The 19,548-nt window shown below is 55.0% G+C and overlaps 1 protein-coding gene across 1 annotated transcript in view; it reads left to right on the forward strand.

The window, feature by feature from the left end:
* Window positions 1–12,412: 12,412 nt before the first annotated feature.
* The window catches only part of CACNG4 (calcium voltage-gated channel auxiliary subunit gamma 4), a 63,464-nt gene continuing 56,328 nt past the window's right edge, over window positions 12,413–19,548 (forward strand). Inside the window, exon 1 of the mRNA XM_003131272.6 lies at window positions 12,413–12,866. Coding sequence (XP_003131320.3) covers window positions 12,647–12,866 — 220 coding nt within the window. The 5' untranslated portion in view covers window positions 12,413–12,646. The remainder of the gene's footprint in view (window positions 12,867–19,548) is intronic.

Consider the following 19,548-nt stretch of genomic DNA (forward strand, 5'->3'; position numbering starts at 1 on the left):
ATTCTGGAGGCTAGAAGACCCAAGGCAAGGTGTCTTGTTTTCATATGCATTCAGCTAGTCCAGGTCTTTTGGTTGGAACCTTTAATCCATTTACTTTTAAGGGAGTTATCAATATGTAGGTTCTAATTGCCATTTTGTTAGTTGTTTTGGATTTGTTTGTATAGGTCACTTTTTCTTCCCTTCCTCTTTTGTTCTGTTCTCTTGTGTTTTGATGACTATCTTTAGTTTTGCATTTGGATTGTTTTTTCTTTCTTTCCTTGTTTTTCTTTTTTCTTTTTCTTTTTTTTTTTTTCTTGTATTTTTAGGGCCGCACCTGTGGCACATGGAAGTTCCCAGGCTAGGAGCCGAATCGGAGCTACAGCTGCTGGCCTCTCTGGCTTCTGGTGGCCTTCCTGGACCTGCAGCTGCCTCTGGCCATTCTCTGCCTCTCATCAGATGGGCCTGCCCCCTGTGTCTCCCCTCCTTGTAAGGACACTTTGCTTGTAAGGACACTTGTTCCTGGACCTAGGACCTACCCTAAATTGGGGTGGTTTCATCTCAAGAAGCTTGACTTGATTACATCTGCAAAGATTCTTCTTCCTCGTAAGTTTACCTTCACAGGTTCTGGGAGTTAAGACATGGACATATTTTGGGGGGCCACCATTCAACGCACTGCAATACCCTGGAGAGAACCTGAGTCATAAAGGCAGACTTCATGACCACCCTAGAGGCTGGGCTCAGAGATGATGCTCAGGGCTCTGTCTCTGTCTCTTGGCAGGAAGAGTGGCCTTTTTTTTTTTTAGGGCTGCACCTATGGCATATGCAAGTTCCTAGGCTGGGGTTGAATTGGAGCTACAGCTACCGGCCTACACCACAGCCACAGCCACATCCATGCCGGATCTGAGCCACGTCTGTAACTTACACCACAGCTTGCAACAATGCTGGATCCCTAACCCACTGAGCGAGGCCAGGGATCAAATCTGTGTCTTCATGGATACTAGTCAGGGTCATTACCTCTGAGCCACATGGGAGCTCCTGCATTCACTTTTCTTAATCACTTGTCCCAGAGAGCATGTCAAGCCCAGGGTCACACACAGGGAAGAACCCGGGGAACATGGATGACTAAATGAACACCAAGGGTAAGTCAGATGCTCCTCAGAAAGCATATCCTTTGCTTTACAACCAGTCTTATTTTCAGGGTGTTTTTAGTTCATCTTCAGTTTCTCTAAGTCGGTGTTTTAGAAATGTGTCCAGAATCCAGCCTTTTTGGTGGAACTGACTCACAGTCAATACCCTGGAGAGAACCTGAGTCATAAAGGCAGACTTCATGACCCACGGGTGGACAGGGATCCAGCTTTGTGGTTAAGGCCACTCTTCCTGCCAAGAGACAGAGACAGAGACAGAGCCCTGAGCATCATCTCTGAGCCCAGCCTCTAGGATCTCAAGTCCCACATCCATACTGGGGGGCATGCTCCAATCTGTTGAGGGCCCGGATAGAGCAAAAACGTAGAGGAAGGGCGATTTCTCTTTTTCTCTTATTGAGCTGGGACATCCATCCTCTCCTGCCTGTGGACATCAGAGCTCCTGGTTTCTGTGCCTTTGGACTGATCTTTACACCTTTTCCTGGTTTGCCAGCTTGCAGATGGCATATTGGGACTTCTCAGCCTCTATACTTGTGAGCCAAGTCCCATTATAAATCTTCTTTTATACATTGTGTGTGTGTGTGTAATACATACTTTTTTTTTTTCTTTTTTTTAGGGCTGCGCCCATGGCATATGGAAGTTCCCAGGCTCGGGGTCCAATCAGAACTGCAGGTGCTGGCCTACACCACAGCCACAGCAATGGGATATCTGAGCCGTGTCTGCCACCTACACCACATCTCACAGCAGTGCTGGATCCTTAACCCACTGAGCGAAGCGAGGGATCAAACCTGCATCCTCGTGGATACTAGTCAGGTCCATTACCACTGAGCCACAATGGGAACTCCCACATATATATTTTTGATCTGTCCTCTGGAGAACCCTGACAGTACACAGGTCAATAAGAAATGCTAACAGTAAGAAAAGGAAAAATTTTTTAAATAAATAAAATTTTAAAATAAATTAAAAAAATTTAAAAATTTAAAAATAAATTTAAATTTTTTAAAAATTAAAAAAATAAAATAAGAAATGCTGCTCCAACTCTCTTGATCGAGGTCCCTGTGACCTCCCTTCCCAGACCTGAGGACAGACGTCTCATTACACCACGGTCCCCTCTTCCCACTCCAGCACATGCTAAAGGCCGTCTTCTCTTGTGACGGCACCAGCTATGGAAACTAAAGGCTGTCCGCCACTCCAGAGCCGAGCGCGCTCTGTGTGCCCACCTCTCCAGCCAGGGAGGCCCCAGACCACAAAGGGACCTTCTGCCAGGGTACCTGGGGCCCTTAGGAACAGGTCTGCCTTTCCAAGCGAACGACAGGTGCCACCACTTAGGTTTAGAAAGCCATCTTCTTCCTCCCCAGGGTTTTGTCTTCTAGGGCTGCTGCCCCTGGGGACCACCCTCCCCTCGGGTGAGAAGAGTCCGTCTCCTGGGATCCAGGACAGACAGGAGCGGGGCCCCTGAGTCAGGCAAGCGAGGCTGCAGGCAGGCGGGCGGGCGGGCAGAAAAGCACGTGAGGAGCCTCACGGACTCACGGAGCTGGGAGAGCTGCTTCCATTCCAGGGATGCACGGGGGTGATGCAGCTGGAACGCGGAGTAGCAGCGTGAGGCCAAGGTGGTCCCCCTCGGTGGTGAGTTTCTTTGCTAACGAGACCTGCAAAGGGTCCCCTTCCACTGGGGAGGCCTGGAACTGCTGACGACACGCCCAGCCTTAAGATGCCCCATCTACCCTTAGCTGAGCCTCCACCCCCATCCCCGGGAGGCAGGAGCCCCATCCCCAGGGCCTTCCAGCGCGGGTGTACAACTCTCTTCTCACTGTGTGAGCCACCAGCCCTATCCTGTTAGCGCCGCAGTCCCCAGGGCCTCTTAACTCTTCTCCCGGGGGCTCCCCTAAAAGTTACTTTAGCCTGTGCTCCACTTGTAATAAGGTCCCAAGGCAGCTGAGTTTGAAGACACAATTATGCCTTATGGATAAAGGGCGGCTCAGCATCTGGGCGTGCCCCGCGGCTTCTCTGGGCGACCTGGGCAGGCCCGTCCTCTCTCCAGAGCCGCAAGGTGAGCCAAGGGGCCTGGTGGGGTGGCAGCTCCGGACCAGGCAGGGCCCCTGGCTGCTCTTGCTGGGATCGCACTACAAATTGATGAACAGTAACAACCTGCTTCCCCATCTGTTAGCCTCAATCCCTAAGATGCTCCCAAATGCTGGGAGTTGGGGGTTAGTTCTTTTTTTTTTTTCAAATATTTATGAAGAGATTTTCCATTTATCCTGACACATCTTCTCCACCGTGGGTGTCAGCTGGGAGGGCTCAGACAACAAACTCCAGAAGGTATTTTCCCCAAAGCAGCATCTGGCTCCATTGGCAAGTGTGCCGGGCAGCTTGCTGGGAATTGGCCGAGACAGAGGGAGGAGGAGCCTGGGATGGGCGGCTCTGCAGCCCCCAGCCCGGGCGCTCAGCTCTGAGATGCCCCAGTGGACGGAGTCAAGGCATCCGGAGAGAGACTGGGGTCCACACTTGATACCCCGCACCCCCAACCCCTGTGGGAGCCAGGACACAGGACCCCCCCTAACCCCGAGCATCCCCACCTGCCTCTCAACCTTCAAGCCCCCCAAGTGGACGTCGGAGTTCCTCCACTCTCCCAGGTAAACCCCTCAAGTGGGGACCAGCTCCCTAGTTACCAGTGGGGCAGGGGGCTGGAGGAGAAGGTGCCGGCTTGGTCCCTGTGTCCCCAGGCTCTCCCATCCCAGGAAGCCTTCTGAAGGCAGAGCCAGAGCCCTCACTGTTTCTCCCTGGGTTCCTACCTGCCGGGTAGAAAGGCAGACAAATGGCAAGACAGCGTGACCCACCCTGGGGGCAGAGGAAGCACCTCAAAGAATGGCCCAGATCACACCAGGTTAACAGCTGCCCTCCCGGCTGACCCGAGGGCATAGCCAGCCCAGCTGATGCCAGGAGCCTCCAACCCACCATCCACTCTTAGTTACCACAGAGACTGAGCCGGGCTTTAGGTGCCAGCGATGAATTCAGTTAAAAATCAAACACTTTCCAGGAGAACTTGGGTCCAAAGCCATCACAGCCTGTGCCCTGGTTTTTTCCCAGGCTGTACATGAGGAATGCCTTGGTAGCTTTAAAAACTACTGAGTGCATCCAGAGTGGTCAGAATCTCTGAAAGTGGGGCATAAAATTCCAAAGTCCCCCTAGGCCATTGTCAAGGGTATCTGGGGTTGAAAATTATTGAGAAATAGGAAGAAGATGTTCCCTGGGGATGGCCAGTCCTAGACTGGGATCCTAGCTCCTCTATCTATCAGCTTTGACCTTGAATCTGCTGCTTGAAAGCCTCAGTTTTATCATCTATAAAATGGGGATAACAACACCTTTCTTGTTATAAAGTGCCCTGCCCATTAAATGTTCAATAGTTAGGGCTTCTGTTAATCATATTCCATCATGATCCCATCCTGTGAAACAGAGAATGTTGAAAGTGGACATGCAGAGGAGCCGGACAAGGCAGGGGGACAGGAAGCTGAGATGCACAGAACTGTCACCTGCAGAACTGCCTCCGGGTGGAGGCTATGAGAGGGCAATTCAGTCATCCAGCCACTGCCATCCTCCAGGTGACACCACCTTAGAGATACAGCACCAGTCCAACAAATCTTCTCCTTGAATTTTAAAAGATCTAGAGCATATAAAATACCTCCTCTAGGGAGTTCCCTTCATGGCTCAGCAGTTCACAAACCTGACTAAGATCCGTGAGAATGTGGGTTCGATCCCTGGCCTCGCTCAGTGGGCTAAGGATCTGGCGTTGCCGTGTGCTGTGGTGCAGGTCGCAGACATAGCTCAGATCTGGTGTGGCTGTGGCATAGGCTGGTGGCTATAGCTCTGATTTGACCCTTAGCTTGGGAACTTCCATATACCGCAAGTGTGGCCCTAAAAAGCAAGCAAGCAAGCAAACAAACAAAAAAACCTCCTCTGGGAAGTCAATTCATCTTCCATCCTCTGTTTATCTGGAATTGGTCTGTTATCAGATCCAGCTGAACCAGGAGCCAGATGTGAGAATTCACCTTGCCTGGCGCTGCCTCGGGCCAGGGCGGGATTAGAGAAGCTGGATGGAGAAGGTCCTGAGGTGCCACGGCTGTCATGCCAGGGAGCAGGGACTTCCAGGCAGACACCCCCAAGAAGACCCCAGTGAGTCTTCAGACCACTTCCAGGGGCCCCCGAAGTCCTGGCTGCCTCGTTCACCCACAAGATAAATATTAGTTCTTAGTTCGTGTTATGTGCCTCGAGGGGTGACACCTGTGGATGTCACTGCCCCGGGCCTGGGTAGGCAGGGGCCACACCCCTCACACAGCATCTCCTCCAAGTCTGACAACAGCCCTGCGAGGGGAGGTGCTGCTCTGCCACGTGGTGGCCACGGAGCGTGAAGCCACTCCCCCCAGAGCTGCTCCCCACACTTCTGGCTGCCTGCGGCCCAGCCCTCTGGCCTCGAGATTTTCCCAAAGCGTTTTGGCAACAGACAGCAATGATTTTAATAATGTCTTTGTTGGGAGTTCCCTGGTGGTGCCGCGGGTTAAGGATCCGGTGTTGTCACTGTGGAGGCTTGGGTCACTGATGTGTCTCGGGCTCAATCCCTGGTGCGGGAACTGCCACAGGCTGCACGTGAGGCCAAAAAATAGATCAATAACAAGATTAAAAAAAAAAATGTCTTTGTCTCTCAGAGAATCCACATCCCTAGGTTCCTATGGGGACAAAGGCACCAACGGAGAGGACCCCACTGAGGAAAATGCAGTATTTCGGGATCGGATGCACTAGTGGGTGAGGGTCTGTGTGACAGGGAGGGTGACTCTGGTGACATCCGTGATCACCGATGAGGATAGGGAGGAGCGGACCCTCCATCGCAAGGGGCATATTACCAAGCAAGAGAATCAGGCTACCATGTGGTCCATACAGATTTAAGTCAAAATTATAGGTGTGGGCTCTGGAGCCTGCCTGCTGAGGTTCAACATCGGGCTCCCCTACTGCACAACTCTGGCAGAGCGATTCGCCTTCTTCGGGCCTTCATTACCCCTTCGGTAAAATGAGACCCATGATAGCACCATCTCAGAGTTTTGGTGAAAAGCAAATACTCGACGGTAAGGCTCTTAGAATGGAGCCTGGTGCTTATGAAGCGCTAGGGAAACCTTGGCCATTTGCAGCGTGTCAACACCTTGTCTGGGCATCTTTAATCTTCTTTAAAAGTCCCATGAGGCAGATGCTTAGTTTCCCATTTTGCCAGGGCCCAGAGAGGTGCAGCCACTAGTCCAAGACCACACAGCTGCAAAGGGCAAAAGCAGACAGGAAAGCTGGGCCGATCGGATGCCAGTGAGCCTCCCTTTCCTTTTCATAAACGGCCTCGGAGAGAAAAGAGCGAAGATGCACAGCTCTTCAGTAACAAAGTGAGTGGGGATCACCGACGGAGGCAGGGTGCAAATACGCAGTTGGTTTCCAGGATTCAGAAAGACTTTCTGCAGTATAAAGCAAGCTCTCCCACCCCATGGCAAGCACAGCTCCAAGAGGACCAAGGGCAGCCACAGCCCCGACCCCAGCAGGCTGCCTGGTGCCCAGGGAGGCAGCAGATGAAAAGGGAAGCAGAGGCCGAAAAGCAGCCAGACCTACCCGGATCCAAACCTTTCATTCGGCGGCAGGGCATCTGGCAGCAAAGTTCTGCAGGAAATGCAGCCCTTTCTTCAAGCTCCTGCACAGGCTGTTATATTTTAGGAATTAAAAGCTCTGCTTTGGTAAAAGGACAAGTGATCCATGGTGCTGTCACGGACCATGCTCCCCTCCCCCATTCTCAAACGTTTCCGCCTCCTGTGCCGGCGAGTCCTTCCTTGGAGTTAGTTCTTCTCAACCCTTTGAGCATCGGCTTGGTTTCAGAGGCTGGCTGTGGACAAAGGAACCTCTCCGCCTGTTTGTCCTGTTGAGTGTTCTGAAAAGAATGTTCTCAGAATAACCAGCTAACTGGCAAGCGTGCTGGGCCGGAAGCTTTGGCCAAGTCAGGTTGTTCATATCAATATGCCCATCAGCGGCGCTGGTTCCCCAACACATTCGAGTGGGAGAGACCGCCCAGCGTGGTGACCCGCGTGCAGGCCTAACAGGATGTAGTCTGAAAACACACAGGTCTTGAATAAGCCCACACACCCAGGAAGGTGCCATTCCGGGGCCAGAGCTGTCTCAAAGAAGCCGCTGGCCCCAAATCAGGGGTGGCCCCTGCCCTCTGCTCTGGCCAACATCAAGTTGGGCGCTGGGGACAGCAGCCAGGAGGGAACAGGAGAAGGATGTGCTCCCAGGGCTGGTGGCTTCCATTACCTGCCATCAGCCCAGCTCACCCCCACCCTCTCAGGAAATAGGAACCCTGCTTTCCGCACCCCCCCGCCCCACCGCTGGGTTGCAAGGTGCAGGCCTCTCCTAACCTCTCCAATTCCAGGTGACTTTCTTTTTTTTTTTTTTTTTTGCTTTCTAGGGCTGCACCTTCGGCATATGGAGGTTCCCAAGCTAGGGGTCCAATCGGAGCTGTAGCTGCTGGCCTACACCACAGCCACAGCCCCACCAGATCTGAGCCTTGTCCGCAACCTACACCACAGCTCAGGGCAACGCCGGATCCTTAACCCACTGAGCGAGGCCAGGGATGGAACTTGCAACCTCGTGGTTCCTAGTCGAATTCATTTCCACTGCACCACGACGGGACCTCTCCCCAAGTGACTCTGAACTTGATTTCATCTGGATAAATCCAAGGAGGAGGAGTTGGGGAGGAAGCAGATGTGTGCTTTGAAGGCCCTGAAATCTCCAGGGAGTGGGGCACAGTGTGAGGCTGACAGAGCCTGGCTGTGTTCCAGGCAGAGCTGGGTTCAAATCCCAGCTTAGTCTCTGTGTAGCCGCAGGCTCGTCTTCAACACGATAGGGGAAAGGCATCCACCTTTTCCTGTTGCCCTCGTGATTAAATGAACTGATGCAAGCATAGGGACAGGCATTCAAAGGGCACTCGTTAAATGCTGCTTCCTGTGCCCTTGTGCTTCTCAGTGTGGAGACGGCGAGCCTGCCACCGGTATATTGCAGCAGAGCTGGAAAAGAAATGCTGCGTATCCAGTGCCAATCACCTCGCATGGGATAGAAGTGATAAGCAAAGGAAATAGAATAAACTTGAATACATAAAGCCAAGTACCATTTCCTGATCTGCACGCTCCCTCAGAGGATCCTGCTGAAATAGTGAAGAAAAAGAAAAAAAAAAGTCATTCTTGCAGCGTGCCTAATCTGATGGAGGGGAGGCTGTCAGGACCAGGATCTGGAGGCATTCTTCTTGGATTCCGGGCAGACTGGACGGGTTGCAGATAAGCCTCCACACAGAACCAAGCCCCGGAACCTTCTAAGACTCATCCCCCCAACGCTTTGCTATGGAAACTCAAAGTCACTCTTTATGTCTATTCACCCGAGATACCGCCCAGGCTCCCCCAGTCTCCCTAATAGGTTTTGTGAAATCAGCCTGACCATCTGCTTGGGGCATGGAAATGAGATATTATAAAAAGTTGCCACATAAAGGTCATTATTTCTGGAGGACAAAGCAGGGGGGAAGCAGAGCTTTTTAATAAAGGCTTTCGCAGCCGCCCCGCAGAACAACAACCGTGCTCCCCTAGCCGAGCCAGGGCTCCTCTCTTCCTCCCTGCTCTGATCTCCTGTGACTGCAAATGCAGCCTCCTCTGGGCTTTGACGTGCATGTTACGCAGCAGCACTGTATGCCTCTCCCACCACAGCTGCCCAGTGCTTCGCCCGGGAGTTGGGATGGTCAGAGGATTCTGAGCTCATTAAAGCTTTGTCTTCAGGGCCAAAGGAAAGCTGGGGATTTTGTGGGAAGTACCCCCAACGAACTGGTGAGGGGGCAAGAAACCACTTTGTTTGACGAAGACAGCTTTGGAGGGTGGTCGAAGGATCTCTACCTTCTCAGCTGTCCGGAGACGTAAAAATAATTAGGATGGCGTGTCCCCTCCCCCAACAGGAAAATTAGTCCTGAGTGGCTCCCTGGGGGAAGACGCCAAGGGTCCAGCCTCTCCAGAACAGGAGCCGCCACCCAGAGCCTCTTCCTGAGCAAGTGAAGGACACAGTCCCCCTCCCCCTCCCCCTGGATCTGGAAATGTCACATGGGAGAAACTCCAGGGACCTCAGGCAGGAGTTAAATACTGCCGTTTAGAGTTCTCTAATCCAGCTGAGCAGAAATTTCCAGATTTAAATTGTGCTCACCCAGGCATGATGAATGGTCTCAGACAGTCTTGAGTTTGCTCCAGCTCCCTTCGCTGGCGGTCAAGTCCTTATTTGACTCCACAGTCTACACCCTCCTGATCTCAGGACGAAGCATGGTCGCCCGTTGCGTGTCCACAGACAGAAACGCCAACCGCCTATGGATGGCAGGTCCCATTCCCTCAAGTGGATAAACAGGTAAACCTACCACAGCTGAGCCAAGGCTTGACAGGAACGAAGAGGCTGTTTAACGTCTTTGGAAAACCCTGGCCTTGAAGTCATGGGAATCTGAGCTGGGCTCTTCTAGGTGTGAGACCCTGAGCAAGTTGCTCACTGTCTAAGGGGTGTATGTTGCCTTTTCTGTTATTCTCACTATTTTCTCCCTCCCAACACCAGGGAGAATCCGAGGCCCAGAGAATTCATTTGCTTGATGGTCTCCAAAACAAGATTGAAAAGGGAAGATCTACTACGCATTCCACGAAGAGTCGCTAAGTGGATGCAGTGTGCAAGCCTCCTTTATGGACCCTTAAAACAATTCTGAAAGTGGGCTGGATGCACGTGTTTTTCCCGGTGGTGCTGGCTTGCCCAAAATCACCCTGCTAGTTAGTCCTGGAGGAAGCACAAGATGGCGTCTGTCTTGGCTCCTAACCCCCTGGTCTTTCAACTCTCTCGTGCCCTCTTCTGAGAACAGAGGGGTGGGACCTGGTCTAACAGGGCTCCCATGAATGAAGAGTTCTGTCTCTGTGGGACCAATCCCAAGGTCGTTTGTCTGGAGGAGGACACCCACCATCTGAGTGTCCTCCTCCGGACCTCAGAGGAGACTAAGGCTTCGTCTCCAATCGCCCACCCCTACAGATCAGATCCCCTGACCTCACTTTCATTTGTTTCTCTCCAAGTCCTCGAGGAAGGGTGCCAGCAGAACAGAATGCAGGGGTTGTCCCCAAGTGACCCAGGAGCTGACTTAGGATGTTGGTTTTCACCCCATGTTCCATGGAAGCTAAGGTCCACAGGGTGCTTTGGAGGCTGCAGGGTGTGGCATGGGTTGTGGGGTACAGAAACCCTGGGTCCCCCACTCAACCAGAGCAATGCCAGCTCTTACCTACAAGGCTAACTGGTGGAAGACTTGGTTTGTTTATGTTGGGTTTCTGTTTAAGATTTAATCTGAAGCAAAGGTTTGTTGCTTTAAAAAAAAAAAAAAAAAAAAAGAGGGAGAGAAAGAAGAAGAGAAACTTGAGACCCACCTTTTGGGAGCTTCGGAGAAGAGGATCCAGAATTTATCCTTGTAGACATTACAGACAGAGGGAGGCAGCCCCATTCTGAGCCAGAGTAAGTCACCTCACACCTGCTGCACACCTTCAGACACACATTGGGCACCTGCTGTGTGCAGAACCCCAGACCAGGTGTCTGGTGGGTGAAAGTAAAACATGCATGATAACTCTTGTCCTTTGAGACTTGGAAGAAGCAGAACAGACACCCTCAAGGCAGGAGAAGGGGCCAACAAATGCTAAGTAATGCAGCCAGTCTGGTACTTGTGTTCTCTTATCTTGGAATCCCCCTCCCCTTATTTAGATGCTCTATTTTCCCCAATCAGCCTTTAATTTGGGGGGGGGGCAAGAAACACTTCTTGCTCAGCAAGTTAGTTCTTAAACACATTTCGTATCTGTCAGATACAGGAAAGGCTCACAACCTCATGGAAGACAGACCAGTAATTCCAGCATGGGGTAATTAACTTTCTTTGGGCAGTAGAGGCCAGGGAAAGTGCCAAAGGGCGGTGCAATTTGCATCTTGCAAGAAGAAAGCAGCTCTCCGTATACCTGTTTCCTGAGGTCCAGGGCTGGAGGCCACAAGACACCCATCAGTAATGCCAATGCCATGAGCTTCAGGAAGCTAGGCTGGATATCCAGGTGCTGGTCTCTGAGGGCCTCCTGGAGGGGAGAGTCTGGAGCTGGGTTTTAAAGGAAGAGGGGCCTTAAATGGCTCCGGCTCCGAGGAAAAGAGATCAAGTCCAGGTTGAGATCATGCCAATAGCAAAGGCAATTAAGTGAAGCCAGCAGGGCTGGAGGCAGAGGCTGGCAATAAAGAGGAGGTGAGGGAAAGCCAGTTAAGCTTGAGTAGAGCCAAAGGGAAAAAGAAATAAAGGTTCTGAAGAGGGAGCTGGGAGAGAGGGGGAACCAGCTGCGGATGGAGATGTTTGAATCCAGCACAACTGGGGTGTTCCTGGGCTGGCAGTAATGGACCATCAGAAAGGTACTCAAGAAGAAGAGTCCAGGCTCCAAGCACAGCGCCCCCCGCCCCAAAGAGGGCCTCTGATGCTCTTCCCAAAGGACCTCTGGCTGACCTCCCTTCTCCCTCAACCCCAGAGTCTGGGTTCTCCAGCCCCTACCAGTGGGGTCTGGAGCAGCTGCTGGGGGCAGCAGCCCCCTAGGCAGGGGAGGGAAGTGGCCAGGGCCTGGCTTGGCCTGTAATGTCTCCCAGCTGTGAGCCACATCTGGGGCTTCTGGAAATCTGACCTGAACACTCCCACTGCCACACTCAGGCCTATACATTCTTCACCAGGTAAAGGCACGGATACGGGCACGGAGAAGGGGCGCCGCACCACACACGCACACACACGCACGCGCGCACACACCACATATTAAAAGACTCCCTAGGGCCATTTAAGAAAGGCGGGGTGTCCTGGGTTGGGAAAGCAGGGAGGCTGGAAACGCCGTTTCCCCTCGATCCTCCTGGGAAGCCCGTGCCTCGGCTTCCAATGCTCTAATAACGTGAATGAACCCTGAAAGAGGAAGAAAGAGAGCGCGCGCGAGCGCGGAGAGGGGAGAGGCGGGGAGGGAGAGAAAATCCGCGCCGAGGGGAGAGGGGAAGAGAGGGGAGCGCACACCCGGTGGGGGCCGAGGCTCGAGGGGCGGCGCCGAGCGGAGCGGGGCGCGGGCCGGGAGCGCGGCGGCGGCGGCGGGCGGCAGCGCGGAGGGCGCGGGGCGGAGGCGCGGACCGAGCCGGGAGGGCGGGCCGAGAGGGAGGAGCCCCCGGTCGCCGCCGCCAGCCCGCCCCGGCGGCCCGCGCAGCCCTCACTCGCCGCCGCGCCTCGGAGTTTGAGCCCCGGCGCGGCCGGAGCGCAAGCACGCCCGGGGCGCGGGGTCGGAGCGCGCAGCGCGGCGCCGCCCCCCGGCCCTCGGCCCCCCAGCCCCGGCGCCCCCAGAGCGGCGCGCGGAGGGAGGAGGGCGGGCGGGCGCGGCGGGCCGGGCCGGCGGGCGGCGGACTATGAGGCGCCCACCATGGTGCGATGCGACCGCGGGCTGCAGATGCTGCTGACCACGGCGGGAGCCTTCGCCGCCTTCTCGCTCATGGCCATCGCCATCGGCACAGACTACTGGCTCTACTCCAGCGCGCACATCTGCAACGGCACCAACCTGACCATGGACGACGGGCCCCCGCCCCGCCGCGCCCGCGGCGACCTCACCCACTCCGGGCTGTGGCGGGTGTGCTGCATCGAAGGTACGGCCGGTCCCGGCACCCCCCACCCTAAGCGCGAGCGCGCGCGCGCACACACATAGACACACACACATAGACACACACACACACACACACACACACACACACACACGCACGCACACCCTGCTCTGGGCGCCGGCCGAGAAGGGGATGGGCGCGGCACTGGCTCCGCGCGAGACACAAAGGAGCAAGAGCGAGCGGGCGGGTCCCGTCGCGGCCAGCTGTGCACCACCTCCGGGTCCCTCCCGGCTGGGGACCCCCCCACACATCGGTCCCACAAACTCTCAATTGGCCCACGCACACCCCCTCACACAGACACAATGAAACACACCAAAACTCACGCGCGCGCGCGCAGCCCGAGACCAGAACGATCCCGAGGGGCCGCACCGGCGCCCCCGGGGGAGGTGGAGGCTGGCGAGGGGGCGGGAGGACGCTGTGGTTGGGGGGAGCTGACAAGAGAGGAGGGGAGGGAGGAGGGGGAGAGGTTGCTTGGCAACCGGTGTCTGTGCGATTGCTATGGGAACTGGCCATCCTGGGGCGGGGCCGGCCGGGGGCGGGGAGCGCTGGGGCCGCTCCGCGCTCGCTCCAGGCCTGGCCCAGGGGTGGGAGTCGGGGCTGGGCTGCCGTCGTGTCTGGGGGACTCAGGTGGTCCGAGTCTGACGCCTGCCGAGACCTTGCTCTGTCACCTACTCTTCCAGGGGGTCATCGTCCCACTCCTCCCTGCTCAGTGGCAAGGGGAGGGGAACGTCCCCTCGACTAGGGCAGCGCCGTCATCTCAAGGCAGGGAATTTGCACTAGAACTGGGCTGCGCAGGGGCGACCCGCGGACCTGGAACTGCCTGGGAGGGGCGTGGCCGTCCGATCTGGGCAGGAGGGGTGCCCCCCAGATGCGAGACGGGGCCCAGTAGTAGGTGTCGTAAGGATGGAATGCCTTTGGGGCCGGAAATGGGTGCCCCAGGACTGCGGGCGCCTCTCCCTCCAGGGAAGGGACCCGGTCGCCTCGGATGGCGACGTGCGCCCGCCCGACTTCAGCGCCTCCCGCCCGCCCTGCTGCGGAACTTGAACTAACAGGTTGCTGTGTAGGGACCGTCTGGTCCCAAGCAGGTTGTGCACGGGTCCTCCGCTTGGTCTTGGCTTTGAGATTGGAAAAGGGATGGGGGAAGTTGGCAGAGAGTTCCTTTCAAAAAGCCTTGGACAGAGTTTCCTCTTTTTCTGTACCCTTTCCCCGCGTGTTAACTCTGCCCCTCAGTCGTTCGGGAAGTTCTCCCACACACCTAGCCTTCCTCACTGCACTCACAGCCCCTGCAGAGAGTTCAGCCTGACTGGATCTTCGTGGAGATTGGTAGGGAGCGCTTAACGAGATGACCCTTTTCCTGGATGAATTTGGAGTCATGTAAAAAGAGGCTTTGTAAAGCTGGGCGGGCTTAGTGTGGTGGAACTTGCCCCCCCCCCATCATGCCTATTCTCATCTGGAATCCTGCCCACCTCTGCCCCCCACATCCTCTCCTAAACGAGGCTGCTTTGCCCTTTGAATTTAGAGCTTTATCGCCAGAGCGAGGTGGAGTTTTCCAGGAGCAGGAATGTGCAGTCAATAGTTCGGGAAACACAGTCACACAAAGAATTGGTGGGCCCACGATCACACCGTCTTCTTTTCTTTTAAAAAACATCGTTTTTGGTGTGCAGTCGCTCAGATCCCGAACACCTACTCCTCTCATCTGGAGGATGTACCCACGTCACCTGCACCTGAGTTAGATACAGAAGCGGGGCTGCTGGGCCCCCGTGTTCTACCCCGCAGGCTCCACTGGGTACCGTGTACATGCCAGCAGATCCTGCCGCTGGCATCATGCAGACACATGCATGGACCCCAGGCCTTCCGGTCTCCCAGTCGAAATTGGAACTAACTCCTCCACGCCGGCAAGCCTGGCCTCTGCAGTGTGGCTCGAATGCCTCCTTTATTAATTTCTCATCCTAATTAGGATTGATGCTGCACTTAGCATCTTGCCAGCTGCCTCGAGCCGTTTGCACTCGATGTTCATCAAGAGAGCCCCGAGCTGATCTGGGCAGCTGGCTCCGCTGGCAGAGGGAGGGTGGGGAGTTGCCATCTGGGGGACTTCACCGAAAGAACCTGGCTTCCTCCGTCATCCCCCCCCAGAGCCTAGGGGCTCTGGGAGCCAAGCCAGGCCACCTCCAAGGACTGGAACATCCTCGGACCATCCCAGGGCTGGGAGAGCTGGTTCAAGATTGCTTGTTGCGCTAAAATCACCCTGACAGTCCGTCAGCCTGCGTGGAAACTGCCAGCTTCTCTCATAAAAGTACATCGCAGTGTCCTACGGCCATCTGACATCCATGACGCCTCCACCTGCCAGCGAGGGTCCAAACTGAGACCCGGGGAAGCCATTAACCCCAGGCCACTCCCTGGGGGCAAGGTCCCCTCTATATTGGCTTTTGTGTGTACAGTGCCTTATTTCCACCTGCTCTCTAGCGAAGTCCCCCAAAGCATTCCGGGGGTGGGGGGGATGCAAAGATCAAACCTCTAGACTGAAACCAAAAAAATACTGCAGCGGGCAGCTAATAGAACACCAAATGTGACAGTGAAACTCTGAAGGGTATACTGGCATCTCACACGCAACAGATTCAGTTTCCTGGTTGTTCCCCATAAATGATGCGGCGGGGCCGGGAGTGCCCACCCTGCTGTGTGCTTAGGCATCTACGTGACCTGGCAGGGCTGCGTGCAGAAAACAGCTACTCCCAGCCTCACCAGGGCTGACATCACCTTTTTCTGCCCCCAAAGCCGGGGCTTCCTGCTGCCCCTCTGTTAGACAAGTGTCAAAATCCTCCAGCGGGCGTGTTACCGCGTGGCATGCTCCCAACAGCCTCAAGAGGATGCCATCTTCACCCCCATCCGCAACTGATGGAACAGAGGCTCAGAGAGGGCACGGCACCTGCCCAGAGGTGCCCAGGGAAGAGGGGGCAGGGCCAGAATTGAGCCTTTGTCACACAACAAAGCTCTTCCCACCCTGTTGTCCTCCCCTTTCCCAAACATCTTCTGCGTTGCCATTAAAAACAGAACCATGTACCTGACTACCCAGTGGAGCCCAGCTCTGAGGCTGGCTTGCGGCGGTGTGAAGGCATTTAGAAGTGAGAATGTACAACTGATACACAAATTGCATAACACACACTCTTTCTCTTCTCTCTGCATTTCTGTCTTTGTCTCTGTATCGCTGCCTCTCTCTCAGTCTCTCTCTTTTTCCCACCATGTTCTGGACTAGCCCATTCCCACTATAATCAGCCATCTGCTCCCCCCCTCCCTGAGACCCCCACCTCCTTCTTTCTTTGTATTTTTGGTGACACTTGGCCCAAGGCTGGGGACATCGAAAAGGAATAATAAATCTTTGTGGACTCTCCCATCAAAGCTACCTCCAACCACCATTTGTTCCATCTCTAATGTATTTTGGAATTAGGCGAGGCATAGACGTGAAGCATTCTGGAGCATGTCTTCTGTGCTAGAGACAGGCGACCTGCCATCAACATAGGAGGGACAAGGAGACTCTGGGCCCCGAGAGCAGAGGCTTATATCAACGAAGCCCCCATGCTCACCGTGAGCTCTGGCGCATTCATTGAGGCTGCTGGTCACCATGGTCCACAAGGGACCCTGTGCTGCCATCAGGAGAGGGCTGAGTCCAGAATAAATGATCCTGGCAAAGCTCAGCCTCAGCAGTGCCCCTCCCCTCCCAAGCTCCGCCCCAATAGAAGGAGCTGCCCCCAGCACACTCGCAGCTCTCTTCCAGCCTTAAGGTGGCAACCTTGATGCCAGGGGTGGGCCTGGACCTGCTTGTGTCAGCTCTGTCCTGGGCACTGGCGGGTGGTGGTGGTGGTGTGTGGGGGGGTGTTGAGAGATTCTGGACCCTGAGAGTGAGCAGGTCCTTTGCTCCAGTCAAGCTCACCTCCCTCACCTGGGCAGCACCTCGCACCAGTGTGCCCAGACTTATTCACACCACGGCACCCAGAGAACATATTAGCACTGCACCCTGAGTCAGGGGGCAGGACAGCCATCAGTGACGAGCCCAGGGGCACCAGCCACCCCAGACCCTGCTCACTTCCCCAGCGGTGGGGGTGGGGAGCACACCTGGAACCCCTTCATAGGAGGTCAGCTGGGAAGCTCTGCCTTAAAGCACACTTCCGACATAGGACCATTTAGGGCATTTTGGATCCAAGTAACGCCCTTTTCCCACCTGCTCCATGCCAGGCGCTGGACTGGGCGCTTTTCCTGTCTGTTTGCTTTCATTTTCTCTTGCAATAACTCACAGGCAGCCTGTCCAGTTAGGCCCAGGTAGGCACGAGCAGAGAGCTCCTTCCCGCAGCGCCAGCCCGCCCTCTGGCTACTTCGCCTGCAGGCCCTCCTTTGGCGTCTCGGGTGGTGGATCGTTATAGTCATCACTTATTGAAGGCTTTTGCGCAGGACTTATCATTCGTTCGTGTCCTTGCCAGCAACTCTCCAAGGTAAATATTAATTATCTGCCTTTTATAAATGGAGAGACATGAGGCTTAAGATGGCCCTGGCTCCCGAGGATCAGAGATGCCCTTTGCTGTCTGGATCACAGCTGGGTGGAGCCCAGCTTTCCACCAGCCAGGGGAGGTCCTTTGTTTGATGTCTCAGCTCGGGCTGCCGAACCCAAATGTGACGGACTCCATGGCTGAAGCCACAGACGTGATCTCTTATAGTTCCGGAGGCTGGACGTCCAAGATCAAGGTGCTGGCCCCCTCAGTTCCTGGTGAGAACTGCTTCCTGCCTTGCAAACAGCCACCTTATCCCTGTGTCTTTGTGTGACAGAGAGCCAGCTCGCTGCTCTCACCTTATAAGGGCGCTAATCCCTTCTCGAGGACCTCATCCTCATACCCTCATCTAAATGTAGTCACCTCCCAAAGCCCCGTCTCCAAATGCCACTGGGGGTTAGAGCTTCAGTGTATGAATCTGGGGGGGGACGGGACACAAACATGCTGCAACAAGGATGTTCTTGCTCCTGTCGCTGCTGTGTAACTGGAACTCACTCTCTAATCATCCCTGGCGGTCCCTTCTCACGTCTGCCTTTCCTTCATGCCCTGCTCTGTTTCTTCCGCCTCCACTGGTCTTCTTTCTCTCTTCTGACAAGAGAAAAACCAGCTGGAGTCAGCTGACTTAGTGAAGAGAAGCTTGGGATCTTGGTGGACCCCAGCCCGACTTAATGGCCTCCATGCAAAGCTGGCTTTGGAGGAAGCTCGCGTCAGGGGCTTCAGAAGGGCTCCATAGGAAACCCGCAGCTCTTTAAAATAAATCTCCTGTGTCCGTCTCCTCAGACAGCCAACACTCTGGGGATTTCTAGGACAGAGTCACAGAGGCACAAAGTAGGAAGGGGCTTCAGGTGACCAGATTCAGGGTGTCAGAGAGCCTGATGGGCCTCTGTCTCCCCGTCTCAGTGTGGGGCCTGGCTGGTCTGGAACATGCCTCCTACCTTTGACTTGCTGCCCCACAAGCCCCCACCCACAGACTCCAGGTAGAACCAGGTTCAGCACGACATTGACATGGGCTCGCAGGAAGCCAGGTTGTCCAGATGGAAGAACCTTTGTGATTGCTTAGGTCAGTGGCTCTCAACCTTTTTTTTTGCCGAGACACACATATCGAGGATAAGTCAGCTGCCTACTGGGGACACTGCTCTTCCTCCATTTATGTATTCATCCATCCCTCCCACCCTCCCTCCGTTCATTCAGTCATTTATTCATTCATTCATCCCTCATTCATTCATTCATTCATTCATTCAATGTATGCTCATTGAGCACCTGCTCTGTATCGCTCTGAGTCACAGGTGGATAGGACAGGCGTGGTCCCTGCTCTCTTGGATCTGACATTCTAATGGGGTAGCCCACACTTCCAGGTAGTGAGGCGCATTGGGATGAAGACAGGGCAGGGGGCTGTGCTAGGAGAGGCTGGGGAGGGTGGCCATGGGTCCAGGGGACAGGAAGGAGCTGTAAGAGGACTAGAGGGAGAGCGTCCAGGAAGAGGAGGAGGCCAGCCAAAGCCCCGAGGCAGGAAAGCACCTGTTGAGGATGGAGGCGCGTGAGCCAAGAGGAGGTCAGAGGGGAAGGTGGGGCTCCATCATCACGTGGGGGTCGGAAAGTCAGGCTCAGGCAGCGGATGCCACCGGGAGACCTGTCTGGACATTGTTGCAGCTGCCCAGACGGGAAGCCTGGGGCCACGTGGCAGCAGTGGAGATGGAGAGATGTGAGGTGAAGGATGGGGAGGCGAGATAAGGGGTCAAGAATAAGAGCCTGGACCGGAGTCAGGGGGTGGGCTCCGGCAGCTGGCGAGAGAGAGAAGTGCCCTGTTGAAAAGGGGAAGATGCAGGAAGGAGCAGGCTTGGGAAAGGAAATCAAGTGTGGTTTCCTTAGGGTTCCCAGATTTTGACTAGCCAATGCCCCTCCAGCCAAGAGCAGTGCCAGAAAGTACTCCAGAGCGTAACTTAGGAGAACCACAGTAACTCACACTAGTCCAAGGGTTGTGGGTCCCCTGGATGGGGTTGGGGAGCAAAATTGCCCCCCTCTCGCCCCATGGAGAACCACAGCCCTCAGCAAAGCATCATTTAGGCAGAGAGCGAGGGCAGATCTGACTCCTGGTTAACCAATCCACTCCTTTCTCTTTCTTTGGAGAAAAT

Source organism: Sus scrofa, chromosome 12 (genome assembly GCF_054392235.1).
Source record: "Sus scrofa isolate SSC_HxYL_T2T_F1_AM1 chromosome 12, Sscrofa_HxYL_maternal_Yorkshire_Landrace_v2.0, whole genome shotgun sequence".
Classification (NCBI taxonomy): Eukaryota; Metazoa; Chordata; class Mammalia; order Artiodactyla; family Suidae; genus Sus; species Sus scrofa.